The sequence below is a fragment of the Carcharodon carcharias genome, chromosome 11 (assembly GCF_017639515.1).
Source record: "Carcharodon carcharias isolate sCarCar2 chromosome 11, sCarCar2.pri, whole genome shotgun sequence".
NCBI classification, from domain to species: Eukaryota; Metazoa; Chordata; class Chondrichthyes; order Lamniformes; family Lamnidae; genus Carcharodon; species Carcharodon carcharias.
In genome coordinates, this window is record NC_054477.1 from 5,904,900 (window position 1) to 5,929,376 (window position 24,477).

General features: G+C 45.7%; 2 protein-coding genes across 2 annotated transcripts in view; both read left to right on the forward strand.

Annotated features, from left to right (window-relative positions):
• xrra1 (X-ray radiation resistance associated 1) overlaps positions 1-7,117 on the forward strand; it is a 49,348-nt gene extending 42,231 nt beyond the window's left edge. Inside the window, exons 10-11 of the mRNA XM_041199715.1 lie at positions 6,864-7,035; positions 7,067-7,117. Of these exons, the coding sequence (XP_041055649.1) occupies positions 6,864-7,035; positions 7,067-7,117 (223 nt within the window). The remainder of the gene's footprint in view (positions 1-6,863; positions 7,036-7,066) is intronic.
• Positions 7,089-24,477, forward strand: part of LOC121284450 (X-ray radiation resistance-associated protein 1-like) — a 46,904-nt gene continuing 29,515 nt past the window's right edge. The window contains exon 1 of the mRNA XM_041199920.1: positions 7,089-7,150. Coding sequence (XP_041055854.1) covers positions 7,148-7,150 — 3 coding nt within the window. The 5' untranslated portion in view covers positions 7,089-7,147. The remainder of the gene's footprint in view (positions 7,151-24,477) is intronic.

Consider the following 24,477-nt stretch of genomic DNA (forward strand, 5'->3'; position numbering starts at 1 on the left):
GTATTCATAACAAATGGGAGGTCATGGCATGAAGCTGATGTATTTCCAATAGTACACGAGCATACCTACTTACATAATCTTTGTTTAGCAATCTTGTTACTCCATAAAATAATTCCCCAATTAAGCTTTTGAAAGCATGCAGTCCATTCAAAAACAACAGTCCTGACAATGTGACATAATAAATCTGTCCATGGGCTACTAGTCCCATGCGATGGAGTTTCAAGGAATATGGGAGGGGAAGATCAAACAGGGGATGAGGGGCAAGGAGAATTGATAGGAAGGAAAAATGAAGAGGCAAACAGAGAGAAAGGTGATGTGAGAGAGGTGGAGAGAGAGAAAAGAGAAAGATAGAAAGAAAGTGGAAGATGCAGAAATTAATCCCATTGTAAATGCATATAAAAATGTAAAATATCCGAACACTGATAAACTACTATTCTTCCAAAACAATTAGCAAGCACATTATTTCACTATTGCATTTGTCATGTTGAAAAATGTACTCCATTTCAGTTCCAGCTTACAAATATTGCAGATATCAGTCTTCATTTCATAAACCTTAAAGGGAGACAATAGGTTAGCAAGTTGAGCAAAAACTATTTTCAAGAATAGCTGAAAACAAGATGGCTAAATGAAACTATACCCACCGCAAACTCCCATGTGAAACAGCGTACCCACTGCCAATCCCCACAAGAAACAGCATACCCACTGCAAATCCCCACAAGAAACAGCGTTTCCACTGTAAATCCCCACATGAAATAGATTTCCACTGCAAATCCCCACAAGAAACAGCGTTTCCACTGCAAATCCCCACAAGAAACAGCGTTTCCACTGCCAATCCCCACATGAAACAGCGTTTCCACTGCAAATCCCCACATGAAACAGATTTCCACTGCCAATCCCCACATGAAACAGATTTCCACTGCCAATCCCCACATGAAACAGCGTTTCCACTGCCAATCCCCACATGAAACAGCATTCCCACTGCCAATCCCTACATGAAACAGTGTTCCCACTGCAAATCCCCACATGAAACAGCGTTTCCACTGTAAATCCCCACATGAAACAGCATTCCCACTGCCAATCCCCACATGAAACAGCATTTCCACTGCCAATCCCTACATGAAACAGTGCTCCCACTGCAAATCCCCACATTAAATGGTGTACCCACTGCAAACTCCCACATGAAACAGCATATAGCAAACGCCTTTGACAAGGTGCTGCACAGGAGGCTGCTCAGTAAGATAAGAGCCCATGGTGTTAGAGGCAAGGTACTAGCATGGATAGAAGATTGGCTGTCTGGCAAGAGGCAGAGAGTGGGGATAAGGGGGTCCTTCTCAGGATGGCAGCCGGTGACTAGTAGAGTTCCGCAGGGGTCAGTGTTGGGACTACAACTTTTCACTTTATACATTAATGATCTAGATGAAGGAGCTGAGGGCATCCTGGCTAAGTTTGCAGATGATACAAAGATAGGAGGGACAGGTAGTATTGAGGAGGCGGGGAGGCTGCAGAAGGACAGGTTAGGAGAATGGGCAAAGAAGTGGCAGATGGAATACAAAGTGGGGAAGTGTGAGGTCATGCACTTTGGTAGGAAGAATAGAGGCAAAGACTATTTTCTAAATGGGGAGAGAATTCAGAAATCTGGAGTGCAAAGGGACTTGGGAGTCCTAGTCCAGGTTTCTCTTAAGGTTAATTTGCAGGTTGAGTCGGTAGTTAGGAAGGCAAATGCAATGTTGGCATTTATTTCGAGAGGACTAGAATACAAAAGCAGGGGTGTGCTGCTGAGGCTTTATAAGGCTCTGGTCAGACCACATTTAGAGCAATTTTGTGCCCCGTATCTCAGGAAGGATGTTCTGGCCCTGGAGAGGGTCCAGAGGAGATTCACGAGAACAATCCCAGGAATGAAAGGCTTAACATATGAGGAACGTTTGAGGACTCTGTGTCTATACTCGATGGAGTTTAGAAGGATGAGGGGGGATCTGATTGAAACTTACAGAATACTGAAAGGCCTGGATAGAGTGGACGAGGGGAACATGTTTCCATTAGTAGGAGAGACTAGGACCCATGGGCACAGCCTCAGAGTAAAGGGAAGACCTTTCAGAACAGAGATGAAGGGAAACTTCTTTAGCCAGAGAGTGGTGAATCTATGGAATCCATTGCCACAGAAGGCTGTGGAGGCCAGGTCATTGAGTGTATTTAAGACCGAGATAGATATGTTCTTGATTGGTAAGGGGATCAAAGGTTACAGGGACAAGATGGGAGAATGGGGTTGAGAAACTTATCAGCCATGATTGAATGGTGGAGCAGACTCAATGCGTCGAATGGCCTAATTTCTGCTCCTATGTCTTATGGTCTTATGGTCATACCCACTGCAAATTCCCACACGAAACAGCGTACCCATTGCAAATTCCCACATGAAACAGCGTCCCCACTGCAAGCTCACACATGAACTAGTATCCACTGCAAACTCACACGTGAAACAGCGTCCCCACTGCAAGCTCACACATGAACTAGTATCCACTGCAAACTCCCACACGAAACAGTGTACCCATTGCAAATTCCCACATGAAACAGCATACCCACTGCAAATTCACACATGAACTAGTATCCGCTGCAAACTCACATGTGAAACAGCGTACCCACTGCAAACTCCCACATGAAACAGCGTACCCACTGCAAACTCCCACACGAAACAGCGTACCCACTGCAAGCTCACACATGAACTAGTATCCACTGCAAACTCACACGTGGAACAGCGTACCCACTGCAACTCTTCATATGAGTAAAACTTCCAGGAATGAATCATTAATGGAGTAATGTACTCTTTGTACTCATGCATCTCCTTCACAACTCCTGTTGGAAGTTCTTACAGAGAAGGGCACAAACGAATTTGGGCACTGATTTGTTTTGCATCTGAGGAATAGTAACCTTTTCCCTGAACACATCCAACAGTAAATCTGAGACAAGGGGTGACTACCACTTTTCATGACGCTCTACTTTTGTCAATATTCTTTGAGAACAGATTTCATCATGAAAGATCTGCTCATCAAATACCCTTCCTACCTAGTTTAATAATCTCTGTACCCTTAAAGAGCCTACTTTCCTAAGACAACAGTACCAGGAGAGACATCCAAAAAGGATTGCAGTCCCAACTACTCTCATTTGTACCTGAATACTTTGAGGACTAGTTTTATGAGCAAGTTATCTTCCTAAACATCCCCTCATTGATCCCTCTGTTTATCTTCATTACACTAGCCTAAAGTTATACTTTAATCACTTGTGGTCAATGTTGTCCCAGTCACTCATTTCCTTGCACAAGCACCTCTTGCAGATAATACTCAGACATTTGGAGCAGAAACAGGTCATAGAGTCATTTTGGCACAGAAGGAGGCCATTTGGCCAATCAAGTCCATGCTAACTCGACATAGAGCAACCCAGTCAGTCCCATTCTCCTGCTCTATCCCTCTAGCCCTTCAAATTTATTTCCCTCAAGTGCCCATCCAATTTTCTTTTGAAATTATTGATTGTCTCCACTTCCACCACTCTCATACGTGGCGAGTTCCAGATCATTACCACTTGTTGCAGGAAACAGTTCTTCCTCACATACCCCTGCATCTCTTGCCCAAAACCTTAACTCTGTGTCCCCTCACCAGACTGATTCCTGGGATTGGGTTGACTAGTCCTGAATTCACTGGAGTTTAGAAGAATGAGGGGAGATCTCATTGAAACATATAAAATTCTGATAGGGATGGACAGACTGGATGCAGGGAGGATATTTCCTCTGGCTGGGGGGGAGTCTAGAACAAGAGTTCACAGTCTCATGATACGGGGTAGAACATTTAGGAGTGAGATGAGGAGAAACTTCACTCAGAGGGTGGTGAACCTGTGGAATTCTCTACCACAGAGGGCTGTGGAGGCCAAGTCACTGAACATATTTATGAAGGAAATAGATAGATTTCTGGACTCTTAAAGGCATCAAGGGATATGGGGAGAGGGCAGGAGTATGGCGATGAGATAGAGCATCAGCCATGATTGTATTGAATGGCAGAGCAGGCTCGAAGGGCCAAATGACCTACTCCTGCTCCTATTTTCTATGTTGCTATGTTTCTCACTCCTTGTACCATCAGCTAATAGGAACAGCTTTTCTTTGTCTATCTTATCTAAATCTGTCATAATCTTGTACACCTTGATCAAATCTCCCCTCAATCTCCTTTGCTCCAAGGAGAAGAACCCCAGCTTCTCCATATGCTTTGCTAATCACTCTCTCAATATGTCCTGCCACCGTCAAAAATCTATGCACATGAGCCCCCAGGTCCCTCTGTTCCTGTACACTGCTCCATTAAGTCTACATTGCTTCTCCCTATTCCTTCTGCCAAAATAGATCATCTCACGCTTCACTGTACTAAGTTTCATCTGCCGCTTGTTCGCCCATTCTGCTTGCCTATCCATGTCCTGTTGCCACAGATTAGTATCATTCTCACAGTTTGCCATTATAAAAAAAGTGGTCCAAGTGCTGATTTTGGGGAACACCCCTCTCTACCATCGTCCAGTCTGAAAAACAACCATTTACCACGACTCACTGATTTCTGACCTTAAACCAAATTTTTATCTAAGCTGACACTGATCCTCCTATTCCACGAGCCTCAATTTTGTTAACCAAACTTTTATGTGGTACTTTGTCGAAGGCTTTCTCAAAATCCATATAAACAACATCCATTGCTTTCCTTTTATCAACCATCTGTTACTTCATCAAAAATTCAATTAGATTAATCAGGCACAATCTGCCTTTTACAAAAAAAGCCATCCTTTCTCCTGCGTGGTATCCTGTTTATCTTAGAAAGCTTCTTCATCATTGATTTACATATCCCACTTGGAGAGGACTGAGTTATACATCAGCTGAATATGAAGGAGGAATTGGTATGTTCCTGGAGAGAGAAGAGGGATGCGGTGTGAAGATTAGTGGATGGAGTTGGTCTATCAAAAATAAAAAGTATGCAGATTGGGGGTTGTGGGAGTTTGTGGGAGCATGGGTGGCAGTGTTACTTTTAATTGCTGCTCCCTGTTCTAAAAGGGATGAGAAGGTCCACTTTAAAAATAGATTAGGCCAAAGTATTGTGTGGGAGGAAAGTTTAGATAATGTAGACTGTTTTACTTTCTCTAGAACTTGAGGACATGGTCTGAGCTTGAGGGGAGTAATCTGCAGGAAAAAAATATTTCAGTAAGTGAGTAGTCAACCTAGGGAGATGATGGAAAAAGCTGGTATAATTTTTAAAAAATTATATTTCTTTTTGAAAATAATATTTTGGGACATAGTGTATGAGTAAGTTGAGACATGAGGTGCTGTGAGTGGATGTGCTTCGGAGGAACAGATGACTTTGGACCTATACAGGTCCAGCATTTGCAATATTTTGCTTTTATCTTAGCTTTTGACTTTGGACCTATGGTTCCCAAAGTTCTCCATCAGGTGAGTTTTCCTCACCCTATGTCATGGTCTCTTGTAGACTCATTGATTGATCGTTGTGATTAGTTAAAAACTCCTTTGTTGTTATCCGTTGTCAAGAAACCACCAGGGTTGTAGAAAGTGAACTAGATGGACCTTTTTTTTTTCATCTAGTAATTCCTATGTTCCTAGGAGAACCTGAAAGAGGTTCAGTGATTCGGAGAGACATCGATCAAGCCAAACCTTTCTTTCACCCCTCTCCTAATGGGCAATTCCAGAAGACCCCCTAATCATCTTCTCCAACAGATGTCGATATGTTAATGGTTGAGGAATGGCCACTGGAGGTCTCTCTGTTCCAGGGCACCAATCATCAATACATATGAAATGAGAAAAGATACCATTAGTAAAATTACACACAATTTGATCCCAAATTGAATTGACTGATGACCATTACAGGAGAAATAGTGACATGCTCAGGAAGAACAAAGTCTGCTCACTGATGTCCAATGAAACTGCTCACATAGTGCGTTCGAGAGAAATAGGGACCATAAATATAAGAGAGCCATTAATAAATCCAATAGGGAATTCAGGAGAAATCTCTTTACCTAGAGAGTGATGAGAATGCCACAGGGAGTAGTTCAGGCAAATAGTATAGGTACAATTTAAGGGAAAGTTAGATAAACACACGAGGAGGAATGAAATAGAAGGATATGCTGATGGAGTGAGATGAAGAGGGATGGAAGGAGGTTCATATGGAGCATAAATTAGCAGCTTAGATGTGTTAGGCTGCATGGCCTTTTTCTGTGCTGTAGACTCTATGTAACTGTAGACTGAAAGTCCACAACAGTATTGAGAGAGTGCTGCTTTGTTGAATGTCCTATCTTTCAGCTGAAGCCCCAACAACTGGGCAGAAGATCCTGTGACACTGTTGGTTGTAAAGCAGGGCAGTACTCCTTATGTCCTTAACAGTGGTTATTCCTAGAAAATACAGATTAACATCACTTATTTCACTGCTGTTTTTGGAATCTAGCTGTGCAAATTGATGGGGTCCAATAACAACATTGAGTGCACTTCAAAAGTAATTAATTGGTTGAGGAAGCTTGGGACACCCTGAGGATGTGAAGGGCACTATATAAATACAAGTTTTTTCTATTAAAGGCCACATAGAATGAAAGGCACAGGAGACTTTCTGAATCTCCTTTTGTTGTACCGAACTCGCTGGGCTACCCTACCCGCCATTGTCTAAGGGTTTTTGCAACACTTAATCATTGATTTCCCTTCCCTTCCCTTCTCTGGTTGGTGTCGACCTGGATTGCTCACCTTTGGCTTCTCAATAGAACCCTCATCTGCTCCCTCCCCAACCCCAATCTCACCCTCTAATCCACCAGTAATATTGTACCTTACAGTGCTTTCTTTCTCATTGTTATAGGTTAAAGTACTTAAATCTCGACCAAAACAGCTTCACTGGGATCCCTTACCTGCAGCAGATGGAGTCCTCTCTGTTACAGAAGTCTGAGTGTGATCTGCTGAGCCGTTCGATCATCAGCCTACTCAAACAGCCTATTCAGTGTGCAGAAGGGGAAATAATGGAGACTACTGTGGTTCATTCTGATATCAAAGCTAACAGAACAGCAAGAGAAATTACTGAGAAGGAGGAGAAGACGGAGGAGAAGATGGAGCTAGAGGAGGAGGTGGAAGAGGAGGAGTTTACTCATGGTGGGTTTATTTTTACAATTTGTTTTCCATCCCCTTCTCTACATTTATGATCAGACAGGTTATGGCTGCCTTCAGGTAGCAAAGTGAACCTGAAAAAGAGGGACTGTTAGTGTGGTATTCAACTGTGGGCGGCAAGTCCACCTGCCCTGGCCCACAGTCTGTAGTAGAAGGATCTGATCCCTAAAGAGTTAGCATGGGATTGAGTACAGTACTGCCCACACAGTGGTGTAAGAAGACACATGACCTAGAGCTAAGACCAGACTAGAGATAGGTAGCAACAGGTAAGGACCTAGTATGGTGTCCTCTCCATACCTGTATCCTCTACTGTAAATATGCACATAGTTCAGTATTGTTAACAAAGATTCCCATGTAACTTCAACAAAACTGCTTCATGGTGTCCAAGCAGTCTTACACATCATGGGTAGCGACAACAGAACAGATCATGGTGGCAGCAGGGGATAAGAAAATCCTCCCTAAAAGACTGAAGAACTCAAGAAAAGGACAACAGCAATGATTTCTGCACTGAAACAACTTCACTTCAGAAGAAAGACTCGGAGAAAACTCACCTGAGAAGCTCCAGAGGCACAAGAGCCTGGCAGCAGAATAAAAGGCAGAAGTTAGGCTCAAGCAGAAGTGTCCACTGAACCCTTGTGGAAGATCAGCTTCAACAAACCAGAGCCAGCTGCCTGCAGGGTGAGACACAATCCTTTCAAAATTCCAGGCAAGCCAGTCCTGTGAATCTTTAATAAAGTCTAATCCGGTAGAAACTCCATTTTGCTTTACATTCACCAGGCTGCACTCTGATTTCGGCATCCTCCCACTGTGGTGCCCGAGTCCGGAACAAATCAAGAGAAAAAAAAGAGATCAAACTCGGAGAATTTATTTTAATAAAAATACTTTGAGTGTCCCGTGATTCTTCGGCCTCCCGGCCAGTGAGAATTCTGCCCTCCTGACCTGTCCCTGACATGCAGTCACGAGTGAAACGACCTTCAGCAGCAACCCGACCCTGCAGCCATTTTGGGCTTCTTCTTCTTCCCTGGCAGACCGCCATTTTAAAATTTGCGCCGAAACCCAGATGCACGGGAACCCTCCTTTGTCTCTGAGGAGACCGGCGCTGCAAATCTGGGAACTCCCGGGGAGCTGAAGCAAGCTCTGCTGAAAAAAAAAAAATCGAAAAGAAAACGAGCTGCAGCCCGAGTTTAAAAATCATCCTCAGCCTCTTCTCCCTGCTTTTATAACTAGTTAGGTGGCCCAGCCTCTTCATTTCCAACAACAATTGCTGCAGAGTTTAAGCAGCGGAAAGGGGAAGAGCAAAGAACCGGCAGCCATTTGAGAAAAACTGCCTGCACTGGCGCTCTTAAAAGGGCAACAATTTTTAAAAGAGTAGCTACAAGAAATGAATGGTAAATGGCCATGATTTTGGAAATTTAAACTTCCAGACGCATTTTGGCTAAGGCACAAGCAGAACTAGGCCCACACTTTGGAGTCCTGGAGAAGAAAATTTCTAGCTTACTGGAGAACATCAGGTCTTAGTGAGAAACCAGGAGAAGTTCAGGTTATAATACCTTTGGTGAATTTGCTGATGATGTAATCCTAATATAGTTCATCAATGAGTCTTCAATCGCCTTTGATAAAATATTAACAGCCTTTCACTGATATTTTAATTTTCAAGCTACAGACGGTGCAGAGCTTGGAAAGAGCCATAAAAAACCCCCAGCAAAACGGCAAAAAGGCAAAAGACAACACATAAATATGCCACTCAAGGAGACTCTAAGGAGACACACCATTGGCAAGAACCTCAGCCAATTCACCTTTATGGGGCACGTGAGCCAGAAGACTCAGATGATTTCTTTCTTGATGATCTACATGTTTTCTGAGCTGTGTGACCAATACAAGGCCAATCTCAGGGGAGGACACAGTTCATGGGGCATAAGCCACACCTCAGTCCACCACATCAAGCCATAGAAGCGCAGAGACTGTAAAAGCCAGGGTCTCCTCTCAACCACCCTGCCGAACGACCTTGCCAGCGATACGGGGCGAAGTGCACTCACTGGAAAGACCAATGTTCTGCAGATACTGCCGAATGCTCCCACTGCCACAGGCAGGGACACATCAGTAAGCTGTGCCAGTCGAGACCTCAGCACCATACAGACAATCCAAAAGCCATCCACTAGATTGAAGCCAACAATCCAGAAGACACACAGCCTTTTCTCTTAGGCGACATCAGACAACCCTGTTCTGGGTGAATGGCAACCTAACCAACTTTAAACTAGATTCAGGGGCTGGGGTGACAGTCGTATCTGATGAGCAACCATGTCTCCAAAGCCTCTGGGTCCAACCGATGGACATCCCAAGGGGATGTCCAACTCCTGGTCATTGGCATGATACAGGAATCATTGAGGTAAGGCAATAAACAGATTACAGAGCTGCTGTACATCATTCGAAATCAGGTCTTTTCTCTCCTCAGCAGAGACACCTGCATCACTCTTGATCTCCTTCAACCGGCAGAAGATGTGAAGACAACCACAGTCCCCACACAGCCAGAAAGACTTCCTCCCAAAGGCCCAACCACAAATCAACATTCAAACGTTGACTTTATTTGTAACTTCTCTGTTCGCAGAGCAAGTCTGCTCTTTATTTCAGGTCCCCGGGCCTACCCAAGGGCCAGACCAGCCAACCTAAGGGCAAGACCAACCTACCGCGCAGGAGGTTAGCTTAGCATCCCCAGCGGAGGTAATGCCAAAGTCTGAAGGGCTTCCAGAGAAGCCTCTGCCTCCACCAGCAACTGTGGTGCAGCTGGTGGAGAGGATAACCAATGCACAGCCGCAACAACTACCCGCCAGTGTGCCGAAACTACAGCTGGAACCAGGTAGCAGCCTAACGCAAGTACAACTACACAAAGGTGAGCTACCTCCACACTCTTCTTCCATCCACAGGACGCTCTCCCTCAACCACAAAGAGCTTTCAGATGCCCGAAGAGGCGGAAGAAGAAGAAGATGAAACCCCACTGACAGTCTGACAAATACTGCTTTACTTCACCCTGAAAGAAACGATCACCATTCGCTACAGCAAATCACTGCCAAACCACCCAGCCCAACCAGGGTTGGCGCAGTATCCATCAATGGAAAAAACATATGAAGTCATGCCTGCATCCAGCTACAACCTTCAGACCACCGCCAAGATCAAGAACCTTGAGACCCTACCACTTTCCCAACTAGACAGCAAATGAAATGTAGCAGGGGTACAAGAACTCCAGATCGCCTTAATCCCTGATGTTAAAGACTTGAAGGGGGGAGAAGATGGGGTAGTAAGAACATTGTTAATGCATGCTGTTAATGTCGTTAATGTTAACCATGCGATAGCTTACAGTTAGAATAGTTTATATTTGCAACACTAAAGTTAAGTACACAAGACCTATAGCAGTGTAAGACTTGAAACAAATTGTTAGTAATGTCAGTCTATATCCAGGGGCTAAAGACTAGAGGGGAGGTGTAGTAGAAGGATATGGTACCTATAGGGTTAACATGGGACTGAATACAGTACTGTCTGCTACAATACCTGGTGCATAAATAAAACAGAAAAGGTGGCTCAACCATGGATTACAAAAGAAATTAAGGATAGTATTAGATCCAAAGAGGAGACAGAGAAAATTGCCAGAAAAAGCAGCAAGCCTGAGGATTGGTAACAGTTTAGTATTCAGCAAAAATGGACAAAAAGATTGATCAAGAAAGGGAAAATGGAGTAAACTTGCAGGGAACATAAAAACTGACTATAAAAGCTTCTCGAAATATGTGAAGAAAAAAAGATTAGCAGAGACAAATGTAGGTCCCTTACAGTCAGAAACGGGAGAAATTATAATGGGGAACAAAGAAATGGCAGAAGGATTGAACACATATTTAGGTTCTGTCTTCACAAAAGATGACACAAATAATTTCCTAGAAATGTTAGGGAACCAAGGGCCTGCTGAGAGGGGGTAAAATCAGTATTAGTAAAAAAATGGTGCTAGAGAAATTAATGGGGTTAAAGGTTGAAAAATTCCCAGGGCCTGATAATCTACATCCCAGAGTGCTAAAGGAAGTGGCCCTGGAAATATTGGATGTATTTGTGGTCATCTTCCAAAATTCTATAGACTCTGGAGCATTTAGTACAGATTGGAGGGTGGCAAATGTAACTCCACTATTGAAAAAAGGGAGAAAAACAGAGAATTACAGACAAATTAGCCTAACATTAGTAGTGGGGAAATTGCTGGAGTCTATTATAAAAGATGTGGTAACAGAACACTTGGAAAGCATTAACAAGATTAGACAAAGTCAGCATGGGTTTATGAAAGGGAAATCATGCTTAACTAATCTACTGGAGCTTTTTGAGGATGTAACTAGTAGAATAGATAAGGGAGAACCAGTGGATGTGGTGTATTTGGATTTCAAGAAGACTTTTAATAAGGTTCCACATAAGAGGCTAGTGGGCAAAATTAAAGCACATGGGATCGGGGGGTCATATACTGGCATAGATTGAGAACTGGTTGACAGACCGGAAACAGAGAGTGGGAATAAATAGGTCTTTTTCCAGATGGCAGATGGTGACTAGTGGTTTACCGCAGGGATCAGTACTTGGGCCCCAGCTATTCACGATCTATTTAAATGACTTGGATGAGGAAACCAAATGTAATATTTCCAAGTTTGCTGATGACACAAAACTGGGTGGGGTTGTGGGAAGGATGCAAGGAGGCTTCAGGGCGATTTAGACAAGTTGTGTGTGGAGCAAACACATGGCAGATGCAGTATAACATGGATAAGTGTGAAGTTATACACTTCAGTATGAAAAACAGAAAGGCAAAGTATTATTTAAATGGTGACATATTGGGAAATGTGGATGTACAAAGGGATTTGGGTGTCCTTGTACACCAGTCAATGAAAGTAAACAGGGAGGTGCAGCAAGTAATTAGGAAGGCAAATGGTATGTTGGCCTTCATTGCGAGAGGATTTGAGTTCAGGAGTAGGGATGTCTTACTGCAGTTATACAGAGCCTTGGTGCGACCAAACCTGGAGTATTGCATGCAGTTTTGGTCTCCCTACTTAAGAAAGGATATACTTGTCATAGAGGGAGTGCAGCAAAGGTTCACTGGGCTGATACTGGGGATGTCAGGACTGTCGTATGAAGAGAAATTAGTTTGACTGGGCCTGTTTAGAAGAATGAGAAGGGATCTGATTAAAATGTATAAAATTCTAACAAGGCTAGACAGACTGGATGCAGGGAGGATGTTTCCTCTGGTTGGGGGTGTGTGTGTGGAGGGGGGGGGGGGTTGGGGGTGGTGGTGGTGGTGGTGGTGGTGTGGTTGTCAAGAACCAGGGGCCACTATCTCAGGATATGGGACAGGCCATTTAAGACTGAGATGAGGAAAGATTTCTTCACTCAAAGGGTTATCAACCTCTGGAATTATCCAGCACAGAAGGCCGTGGAGGCTGGTCACTGAATGTATTCAATAAAGCAATTGATAATTTTTTGGATATTAAAGGCATCAAGGGTTATGGAGGGAAAGCGGGAATATGGCATTGAGATAGGGAATCAGCCATGATCATACTGAATGATGGAGCAGGCTCGAAGGGCTGAATGGCCTACTCCTGCTCCTAGTTTCTATGTTTCTATGTTTCACACAGTAATGTAAGAAGGCACATGACCTGGATCTAAGACCAGTTTAGAGATGGGTAGCAACATGTAAGGACCCAGCATGAGGTTTGCTCCAAATCAGTACCCTTTACTATAAATTTGTACGTAGCTCAGTGTTATTAATAAAGACTTCCGTGTAACTTCAACAAGACTGCTTCATAGTGTGCAAGCAGTACATGTCATGGGTAGCAACAATAGAACAGATCACAGTCCACCATGTGTTTCCAATATTGGATAATCAGGGGTAAGGGACTTGTCCAACATTCTACATCAACAGTCGAGAAGTTTGACATGATCTGGACAAAACAGTTTGCTTCATTCACATCTCATCCACCATTGACACACCATGGCTGAATTGTGTACTATCCACAGAATGCATTGCAGCAACTCGCCAAGGCTACTCTGATGGTAACTCCCAAACCTGTGCCCTCCACCACCTTGGTGAACGAGGACGGTTGGTGTGTGGGAGCACCACCACCTTCAAGACAAGACCCTACAAATCACTCACCCTGTTGACTTGGACATGTGCCAGTCTTTCCTTCATCGCTGCTGGGTCAAAACCCTGGAATTCATGATCTAACTGCACTGTGGGAATACCTTCACCACACAGACTGCAGCAGTTCAAGAAAAGGTCCCCCACCATCTTCTCAAAGGGAAATTAGGGATGGGCAATAAATGACGGCCTTGTCAGTGACACCTACATCCCAAGAATGAATTTTAAAAGTACGTATATTTGTTTAATACCATTGCTACCCTGTTCTCTAACATATCGGGCCGAATCTTGTACCCTCCCCTGGCAGGTTTGGTGGTGAGTGCGACCCGACTATCTTCCCACCTTCATCCAGATTAAGTCTGCGGTGAGAAAGCCCATGGACAGCCTTCCTTCCACCCACCCACTCCCACATGCACCCCCCACCCCCCCAAACCCCCACCCCCGGCCCCACTACCGCCAATTGAGGCCCTTAAGTATGAACATGGGAGCAGGAGTAGGCCATTCAGCCCTTCAAGCCTGCTCCGCCATTCAACTAGATCATGGCTATCTTCTAGCTCGTTGACATCTTCCTGCACTATCTCCGTGTCCCTTCCTGTCATTGGCATGCAGAAATCTATCAACCTCTGCTTTGAACATACTCAATGATTGAGCCTCCACAACCCTCCAGAGAATTCCAAAGATTCACCACCCAATTAATGCACAATTAAGAGCTTCACCTTACTGGCTGGCAGGAAGACTTGGGCAGGGGGCTTGCCACGTGGAAAGCACGACAAACAAACCCATGAGGATTGTCCTTGTTCAAAGGTATTCAGTGCCTGATAGATGGACCTGGCAACAGGAAGTGGGGGGGTTACCTGCTGAGAGCCACATCCCTGCCTTGGCTGTCAGACTCCCCCTACCCTCGCACCATTACCCACCTGTGGCCTGGGATCCAGTGATGACGCTAGGCCTTGGATGCAAATTGTACTGGCAGCAGTCACCACTTGCTCAGTGACTCAATAGAGCTGCCAGCCTCTGATTGACCGACAGCTCTTGGCAGGTGGCTCCTCTGCCTCTGGGGTCCTTGATTCCAAGCAAAGGTTCTCTACAGGCCTGTCAAATGCCTGAGTGGAACAAGATATGGCAGGCATTCCTGAAAAGAGCTGACATGGGTTCTCACCGATCCACAAGATTCCGCATATTGAGTTCAAGATCTTGGTCCCATTTATAAAGCCCCACCCTACCTCTCTAACATCTAATAACCTGGCAGATCAGTCTCTAGTCCTCCATCTTCCATGTTCCTGTCCAAATTTCCTCCCTACCACTGATAAAAACGCTTCCAGCCATCGTAACCACTCATTCTAACATTTCCTTAATTTACTAATACAATAGTACAAAGTAGCTCAAAATCCAGACTGAGGGAGCACTGCAATGTGAGAAGGTCAGTACTGAGGGAGCACCACACTGTTGGTGGATCAGTACTGAGGGAGCACTGCACTGTGGGAGGGTCGGTACTAAGGGAGTGCTGCACTGTTGGAGAGTCAGTACTGAGGGAATGCTGCACTGTCGTAGGATTAGTACTATGGGAGAACTGCACTGTTAGAGTGCCAATACCAAGGGAGCACTGCATTGTTGGAGGGTCAGTACTGAGGGAATACTGCACTGTGGGAGGGCCAGTGTTAAGGGAGCACTGCATTGTCGGAGGGTCAGTACTCAGGGAGTTCTGCACTATCGGAGGGTTAGTACTGAGGGAGCACTGCATTGTGGGAGCGTCAATACTGAGGGAGTGCCGCACTGTCGCAGGATTAGTACTAAGGGAGAACTGCACTGTCAAGAGTGTCAATACTGAGGGAGCGCTGCACTGTGGGAGGGTCAGTGTTAAGGAAGCACTGTGTTGTCAGAAGTTCAATATTCAGGGAGTACTGCACTATCAGAGGGTCAGTACTGTGGGAGCGCTGCACTGTGGGAGGGTCAGTACTGAGAGAGTGCAGCACTGTTGGTGGATTAGTACTAAAGGAGTGCTGCACTGTCAAAGGATCAGTACTGAGGGAGCACTGCACTGTGGGATGGTCAGTACCGAGGGGGTGCTGCACTGTCGGGTCAGTACTGCGGGAGCACTGCACTGTGGGAAGGTCAATACTGAGGGAGCGCCGCACTGTCGAAGGGTTAGTACTGAGGGAGTACTACACTGTAGGAGGGTCAGTACTGAGGGAGCACCACACTGTTGGAGGGTCAGTAGTAAAGAGTTGCTGCACTATCGGAGGGTTAGTACTGAGGGAGTGCTGCACTGTTGGAGGGTCAGCACTGAGAGAGTGCTGCACTGTCGGATGATTAGCACTAAGGGAGCATTGCACTGTCAGAGGGGCAGTACTGAGGGAGTGCTGCATTGTCGAAGGGGCAGTACTGACGGAGTGCTGCACTGCTGTCATAGACAGCATATGAGCTGGTCATTATTGGATTGCTGTTTGTGGGAGCTCGCTGTGCTCTAATTAACTATCACAATTCTTGCATTACACCATGGACAGTTCAAAACACTTCAAAAAAGATGCTGAATTGGCTGTAAAATGCTTTTTGTTATCCTGAGGTTGTGAACTGGGAGTCTGTCTTTCTTATCTTAATGGTTAAAATGTAACTGTGCATCCAAAAGCTAATTTGTGTTCTCTGCATTTCCATTAGCAGCCTTCACTCCGCTGAGCTCAGAGGCAAGTACAGACATTCTCCCTCATGTGGAGGTAGGTATGTTGTACTACATCCTTTTGACTTAAGGATGACTGTGGAGTCCATAATTTGCTGTTCCCATTGAGGAACCAATCCTCACAGGGGAATTTGCGGGCTTTGAATCAGAATGACATGGTCTCTTGTCACCTTTGTGGTAGCTGTGCCTCTTTTGTTTTAAAAGCAAAATACTGCAGATGCTGCAAATCTGAAACAAAAACAGAAAATGCTGGAAAAACTCAGCAGGTCTAACAGCTTCTGTGGAGAGAAAACAGAGTTAACGTTTCGACTCCATTTGACTTCTTCAGAGCTAAAGAGAAGTAAAAATGTGATGAAATTTATACTGTTTCAGGCGGGTGGAGCTGGTGAAGCTGGATAGAAGGCCAGCTATGGGTGGGGACAAAGGAAAGGTTGCCAAACATGTCCTGAAAATAAGGACAAAGGGGTGTTAATGGTAGTGGTACTGGCTAAAGGAGGTGCTGATGGTGGCATTAAGGTCAGAAAGCAGAATGTGATAATAGCAGGACAAGGGTAAGCACTGTGGAAAAAACAACATGAATGAGTGACAGATGGGGGTGGGGGGACAGTTGTGGGGAAAAGGATTGAAAATAGGAGAAAAGGCAGGAATAAAACAATGAATAAAAATGAAAATAAATAAAAATAAGTGGATAAAAAATGAAAATTTAAAAATGAAAATGAATATTGAGAAAAGGGGTTAAAAAAGGGGTGAGGATGAAGGAGAGAGTTCATGATCTGAAGTTGTTGAACTCAATGTTTAGTCTGGACGGCTGTAAAGTGCCTATTCCTCCAGTTTGCGTTGGGCTTCACCAGAACAGTGCAGCCGGCCAAGGACGGACATGCGGGCTTGAGAGCAGGGTGGAGTGTTGAAATGGCAAGCAACAGGAAGGTCTGGCTCATGCTTGTGGACAGACTGAAGGTGTTCTGCAAAGTGGTCCCCTTTCACCTCACCAGCCTCCACATTCAAAGGATCATCCTCCGCCATTTCCGCCAACTCCAGCATGATGCCGCAACCAAACACATCTTCCCTTCAACCCTATGTCGGCATTCTATAGGGACCATTCCCTCCAGGACTCCCCTGGTCCAATCCTCCATCACCCCCAACACCTCATCCCTCTCCCATGGCACCTTCCCATGCAATCGCAGAAGGTGCAATACCTGCTCCTTTACCTCTTCCCTCCTTACCATCCTCGGGCCCAAACACTCCTTTCAGGTGAAGCAGCGCTTAACTTGCACCATCTTCAATTTGGTCTACTGCATCCGCTGCATCCAATGCAGTCTCCTCTACATTGGAGAGACCAAACGCAGACTGGGTAACCACTTTCTGGAACACCTTCACTCTGTCCACAAGCATGACGCAGAGTCCAAGTCAGGATGGTGAGTGACTTGGAGGGGAACTTCCAGGTGGTGGTGTTCCCATGTATCTGCTGCCCTTGTCCTTCTAGATAGTAGTGGTCACGGGTTTGGAAGATGCTGTCGAAGGAGCCTTGGTGAATTCCTGCAATGCATCTTGTAGATGGTGCACACTGCTGCTACTGTGTGTTGGTGGTGGAGGGAGTGAATGTTTGTGGGTGTGGTGCCAGTCAAGCATGCTGCTTTGTCCTGGACGGTATTAAGTTTCTTGAGTATTGTGGGAGCTGCACTCATCCAGGCAAGTGACTGACTCGTGCCCTTTAGATGGAGGACAGGCTTTGGGGAGTCAGGAGGTGAGTTACTCATTGCACGATTCCTAGCCTCTGACATGCTCTTGTAGCCACAGTATTAAAATAGCTAGTCCAGTTCAGCTTCTGGTCAATGGTAACCCCAGGATGTTGACAGTGGGGGATTCATTGATGGTAATGCCATTGAACATCAAGGAGCGATGGTTGGTTCGCTCTTGTTGGAGATGGTCATTGCCTAGCGTTTGTGTGGCGCAATGTTACTTGCCACTTGTCAGACCAAGCCTGGATGTTGTCCAGGTCTTGCTGCATTTGAACATGAGTATTTGAGGAGTCGCGAATGGTGTTGAACATTGTGCAATAATCAGTGAACATCCCCACTTCTGACCTTATAATGGAAGGAAGTTCCTTGATGAAGCAGCTGAAGATGGTTGGACCTAGGACACTACCCTGAGGAACTCCTGCAGTGATGTCCTGGAGCTGGGTTGACTGACCTCTAACAACCACAACCACCTTCCTTTGTGCTAGGTATGATTCCAGACAGCGGAGAGTTTTCCCCCTGATTCCCATTGACTCCAGTTTTGCTGGGGCTCCTTGATGTCACACTCTGTCAAATGCTGTTTTGATGTCAAGGGCAGTCACTCTCATTTCACCTCGGGTGGTCTGTCCATGTTTGGACCCAGGCTGTAATGAGGTCTGGAGCTGAGTGACCCTGGCGGAATCCAAACTGGGCATCAGCGAGCAGGTTATTGCTAAGCAAGTGCTGCTTGATAGCACTGTTGATGACCCTTTCCGTTACTTTACTGATGATGGAGAGTAGATGGATGGGGTGGTAATTGGCCGGATTGGATTTGTCCTGCTTTTTGTGTACAGGACATTTCTGGACAATTTTCCACACAGCCAGGTAGATGCCAGTGTTGGTACTGTACTGGAACAGCTTGGCTTGGGGCGCAGCCAGTTCTGGAGCACAAGTCTTCAGTACTATTGCTGGAATATTGTCAGGGCCCATAGCCTTTGCAGCATCCAGTGCCTTCAGCTGTTTCTTGATATCACATGGGGTGAATCGAAATGGCTGAAGACTGGCATTTGTGATACTGGGGACCTCCGGAGGAGGCCGAGATGGATCATCCACTCAGCACTTCTGGCTGAAGATTGTAGCAATGCTTCAGCCTTATCTTTTGCACTGAAATGCTGGGCTCCTCCATCATTGAGGATGGGATATTTGTAGATCCTCCTCCTCCAGTGAGTTGTTTAATTGTCCACCACCATTCATGTCTGGATGTGACAGGACTGCAGAGCTTAGATCTGATCCGTTGGTTGTGGGATCGCTTAGCCCTGTCTATCACTTGCTGCTTATGCTGTTTGGCACACAAGTAGTCCTGTGTTATAGCTTCACCAGGTTGACATCTCATTTTTAAGTATGCCCGGTGTTGCTCCTGGCATGCCCTCCTGCACTCTTCGTTAAACCAGGGTTGATCCCTTGACTTGATAGTAATGGTAGATTGAGGGATATGTCGGGCCATGAGGTTACAGATTGTGTTTGAGTATAATTCTGCTGTTGCTGATGGCACACAGCGCCTCATGGATACCCAGTCTTGAATTGCTAGATCTGTTCAAAATCCATCCCATTTAGCACGGTGATAGTGCCACACAACACGATGGAGGAATCTTCATCTCCAGAACGACTGTGCGGTGGTCAAGTATGTTTTTCACTCTTGTTGGTTCCCTTACCACCTGCTGCAGACCCAGTCTAGCAGTCATGTCTTTTAGGACTCAGCCAGCTCGGTCAGTAGTGGCCAAATCACTCTTGGTGGCGGACATTGAAGTACGTTCTGCGCCCTTGCCACCCTCAGTGCTTCCTCCAAATGGTGTTCAACATGGAGGAGCACTGATTCATCAGCTGAGGGAGGGCGGTACATGGTAATCAGTAGGAGGTTTACTTTCCCATATTTGACCTGATGCCATTAGACTTCATGGGGTCCGGAGTCCATGTTGAGGACTCCCAGGGCAACTCCCTCCCGACTGTAAAGCACTGTGCCGCCACCTCTGCTGGGCCTGTCCTGCTGGTGGTTCAGGACATACCAAGGGATGGTGATGGTGGTGCCTGGGACATTTTCTGTAAGGTATGATTCCATGAGGATGACTATGTTAGGCTGTTGCTTGACTAGCCTGTGAGACAGCTCTCCAAATTTCGACACTAGCCCCCAGATGTTAGTAAGGAGGGCTTTGCAGGGTCGACAGGGCTGAGATTGACATTGTTGTTTCCAGTACCTAGGTCAATGCTGGATGGCCCATTCAATTTCATTCCTCTTTTGTCACTTTGTAGCAGTTTGAGAGCACTCAAGGGTCATTGCTGTGGGTCTGGAGTTACATGTGGCGAGACCAGGTAAGGCCGACAGCTTCCCCATTGGTGAACCAGATTGGTTTTTACAACAATCGACAATGCCGGGTGGCCCATTAGACTTTTAATTCCAGATTTTTTTAAAAATCGAATTCAAATTCCATGGCGGGTTTGAACCCAGGTCCCAAGACTATTACCCTAGGTCTCTGGATTACTAGTCCAGCGACAATACCATTGTGCCATTGAGTATGTTCAAGACAGGGATCAATGGAATCACAGAATCACACAGTGCAGAAGAGGCCCTCCGGCCCATCAAGTCTGCACCGACACGTGAGAAACACCTGACCTACCCACCTAATCCCATTTACAGCACTTGGCCCATAGCCTTGAATGTTATGACGTGCCAAGTGCTCATTCAGGTACTTTTTAAAGGATGTGGGGCAACCAGCCTCCACCACCCTCCCTGGCAGCGCATTCCAGACCGTCACCACCCTCTGGGTATAAAACGTTTTTCCTCACATCCCCCCCTAAACCTCCTGCCCCTCACCTCGAACTCATGTCCCCTTGTGACTGACCCTGTCAGAGGGTCAGTACTGAGAGAGTGCTGCACTGTCAGAGGGTCAGTACTGAGGGAGTGCTGCACTGTCAGAGGATCAGTACTGAGGGAGTGCTGCACTATCAGAGAGTCAGTACTGAGGGAGTGCTGCACTCTCAGAGGGTCAGTACTGAGGGAGTGCTGCACTGTCAGAGAGTCAGTACTGAGGGAGTGCTGCACTGTCAGAGGGTCAGTACTGAGGGAGTGCTGTACTGTCACAGGGTCAGTACTGAGGGAGCGCTGCACTGTCACAGGGTCAGTACTAAGGGAGTGCTCTACTGTCATAGGGTCAGTACTGAGGGAGTGCTGCACTGTCACAGGGTCAGTACTGAGGGAGTGCTGCACTGTCAGGGTCAGTACTGAGGGAGTGCTGCACTGTCAGAGGGTCAGTACTGAGGGAGTGTTGTACTGTCAGAGGGTCAGTACTGAGGGAGTGCTGCACTGTCAGAGAGTCAGTACTGAGGGAGTGCTGCACTGTCAGAGGGTCAGTACTGAGGGAGTGCTGCACTTTCAAAGGGTCAGTACTGAGGGAGTGCTGCACTGTCAGAGGGTCAGTACTGAGGGAGTGCTGCACTGTCAGAGGGTCAGTACTGAGGGAGTTGCTGCACTGTCAGAGGGTCAGTACTGAGGGAGTGCTGCACTGTCAGAGGGTCAGTACTGAGGGAGTGCTGCACTGTCACCCTTACCTAAGCCCAGAGAAATTACTCAACAATTTGAGGTTCTGGTCAACTCCCAGTCCGAGGCAGCACCTGGGCCTCCACCCTGGACCTCTTCATGACAGTCTACAGGGGGCCAAGACCCTGTCCCAGGCTGCAGACTGAGCTTGGGACTGTGGATTGAGAAAGAGGGGAGCTGGTGGTGGGGGATGCCAGGGATTGAGTCAGAGCCCCGCTTGCTCCCTTTCCTGGCACCCCTCAGGTACTCACACTTCACCACCTGATCAGCGATCAGCAAGCTCCCATCCCGAGCCGCCATGGCACTGCTTTGAGTGATGGTGATTGTCCCGGCCTAGCCTCTGGATCAGGCTCCCTGCCCAGCACTCCTGCTCCCAGGATCTCGGGCCTCGCTCTCTCCCAATAGCCTCAGCCTCTGACGACAGCAGTAGCGGCTCCAGCATCAGAACATGATGGTCACTGGCCCATAGTGCAGCATGTGGGGCACAGGGCATAGGGCAAAGTGCAGATGAAAAGATAAAAACAAAAATGGTGATGCAAATCAGTAAAACAGGCCCTTAAGAATAAATGGCATTAAAACGAAACACGTTAAGCAGGGTGACTTAAACCTGTTATGATCCCAGCAGAGGTCACCCCTGGACAAGCCTGACTTCAGGGTGGGACCCAGCTTGATAGATCCTAACTTTTATTTGTTTGTTTAGATACGTGAAGAGTGGCTACTGAACAGAGTCACAGGAGTCAGCTAATGAACTTTTAACAAAGAATAAAACATTTATTCAACAAGAAAAGATGAATTATGTTACAATACTCCTTCACCCATAACTATACATTTACAGATATATACTGATTTATAAGGATGACATAAGTTACAAAAGCTATCTGATACTCTGATATACACAGTCCATGCAAACCATTAGGTCAGACATACCACACTCTGAAACCAAGTTACAGATGCCACCTCAACCAGATGTTATGGATCTCTTATTAATTTCCCCAGATGCTTGTCACACCCTGAGCCACCTGTCTGACTACATTCCATCTTTCACACAAGGGTTCCCAATCACCACTCGCCAAGTACTCACTTTGGAATTTTCTCCCAAACCAACGCTTTCTCTCAGACGCCTTCCACAAGGGCTCACCTCCAGGGTTTCGAACTCTCCTTCCAATGTTCCTCTTCCCTGGGTCACCATGCACTCAAGCTGTCTTCCACACATTCTCTCTCACCAACTCTGCCGTCAACATTATACCACTGCTTCACATGCGCATAGCAAAGAGTTACAGACCTTCAGCTGTCTCTTTGGACCTTCTTGCTTCTTGCAAGCTGCTTCCATTTTAAATTTGCTTTCTGCAGATTTTGTCTCTTTAAATCTGAAGCTTGGAGCCTTTCCCTCTGCCCCTCACTCTTAACTTCACTTAACAAGACCTTTTCCTGTTTCCTGTCTTTCCTTTTGTCTAGAAGGTCTTTTTGGGACTTTCCCCTGTTTCTGTCTGATTCCTTTGGCCTTGGGACCTTTTGGTTCACAATATATATCAATGATTTAGATGAGGGAATTAAATGTAATATCTCCAAATTTGCAGATGACACAAAGCTGGGTGGGAGGGTGAGCTGTGAGGAGGACGCAGAGATGCTTCAGTGTGATTTGGACAAGCTGAGTGAGTGGGCAAATGCATGGCAGATGCGGTATAATGTGGATAAATGTGAGGTTCTCCTTTTAGGTACCAAAAACAGGAAGGCAGATTATTATCTTAATGGCTATAAATTGAGAGAGGGGAATGTGCAACGAGACTTGGTGTCCTTGTACACCAGTCGCTGAAGGTAAGCATGCAGGTGCAGCAGGCAGTAAAGAAGGCAAATGTTATGTTGGCCTTCATAGCGAGAGGATTCGAGTACAGGAACAGGGATGTCTTGTTGCAATTGTACAGGGCCTTGGTGAGACCTGGCCTAGAATATTGTGTGCAGTTTTGGTCTCCTTATCTGAGGAAGGATGTACTTGCTATAGAGGGAGTGCAGCGAAGGTTTACCCGACTGATTCCTGGGATGGCGGGACTGACATATGAGGAGAGATTGAGGCGATTAGGATTATATTCGCTGAAGTTCAGAAGAATGAGGGGGATCTCATAGAAACCTATAAAATTCTAATAGATGCAGGAAGGATGTTCCTAATGGTGGGGGGAGTCCAGAACCAGGGGTCAAAGACTGAGGATATGGGGTAGACCATTTAGGACTGAGATGAGGAGAAATTTCTTCACCCAGAGAGTGGTGAGCCTGTGGAATTCATTACCGCAGAAAGTAGTTGAGGCCAAAACATTGTATGCTTTCAAGAAGGAGTTAGATATAGCTCTTGGGGTGAAAAGGATCAAAGGGTACGGGGAGAAAGCAGGAGCAGGCTATTGAGTTGGATGATCAGCCGTGACCATAATGAATGGCGGAGCAGGTTTGAAGGGCCGAATGGCCTACTCCTGCTCCTAGTTTCTATGTTTCTTTTGGGAAATCTGCAGCTCCCTCTCCCAGTGTCCAGTCTCTCTGAAGTCTTGGCTTCAAACTGAACTTAAAACTGCTGTTTTTTTAGTTTTTCTGTGTGTGTCTGTTGGAGGGACCTGTCTTTCTGGACCCCTGTTGCTAGGTAACAGCCCAATTCTTCTACTCTTGTTTGTTTAACCTAGCTGCAACAGTTGTAACAAACCTCATTAGCAATGCAGGCACCTTTTTAAAGTGAAACTAAAATTTAGTTTGACCTTTCTTAACACACAGCTACAGAAATACAAATCAACTTTAAACTTTAAAGCTAAAACTCATTCCTAACACCTACAAAATACAAATATAACTTACTTAAACAGTCTTTCTTTCCTAACACCATTCCCTTTGCAGGAAAGAAAGCTTCGCAACAGTGAAGGTTTCTTTACAATGCCCTAACATTCACCTCACACAAACTTAACCTCATAAACCTTTAACAATAGCTTATTACATGCCTTACAAATAAATTTTCCCTTTTGCTTCACAATTAGACATGTTATCATACAATTACAAAAACGTCCTTAAAGTCAATAAATGTAATAAGATTAGCAGACTTTGCACATCATAGTATTAGCATAACTCAACTTTTATGCTTCTTTTTCCTCCTATTCCTGTCTTTAATGCAGCAAAGAATCATTTAAGTTTACAGCCCAATCGTCCTTTTCATTCGCT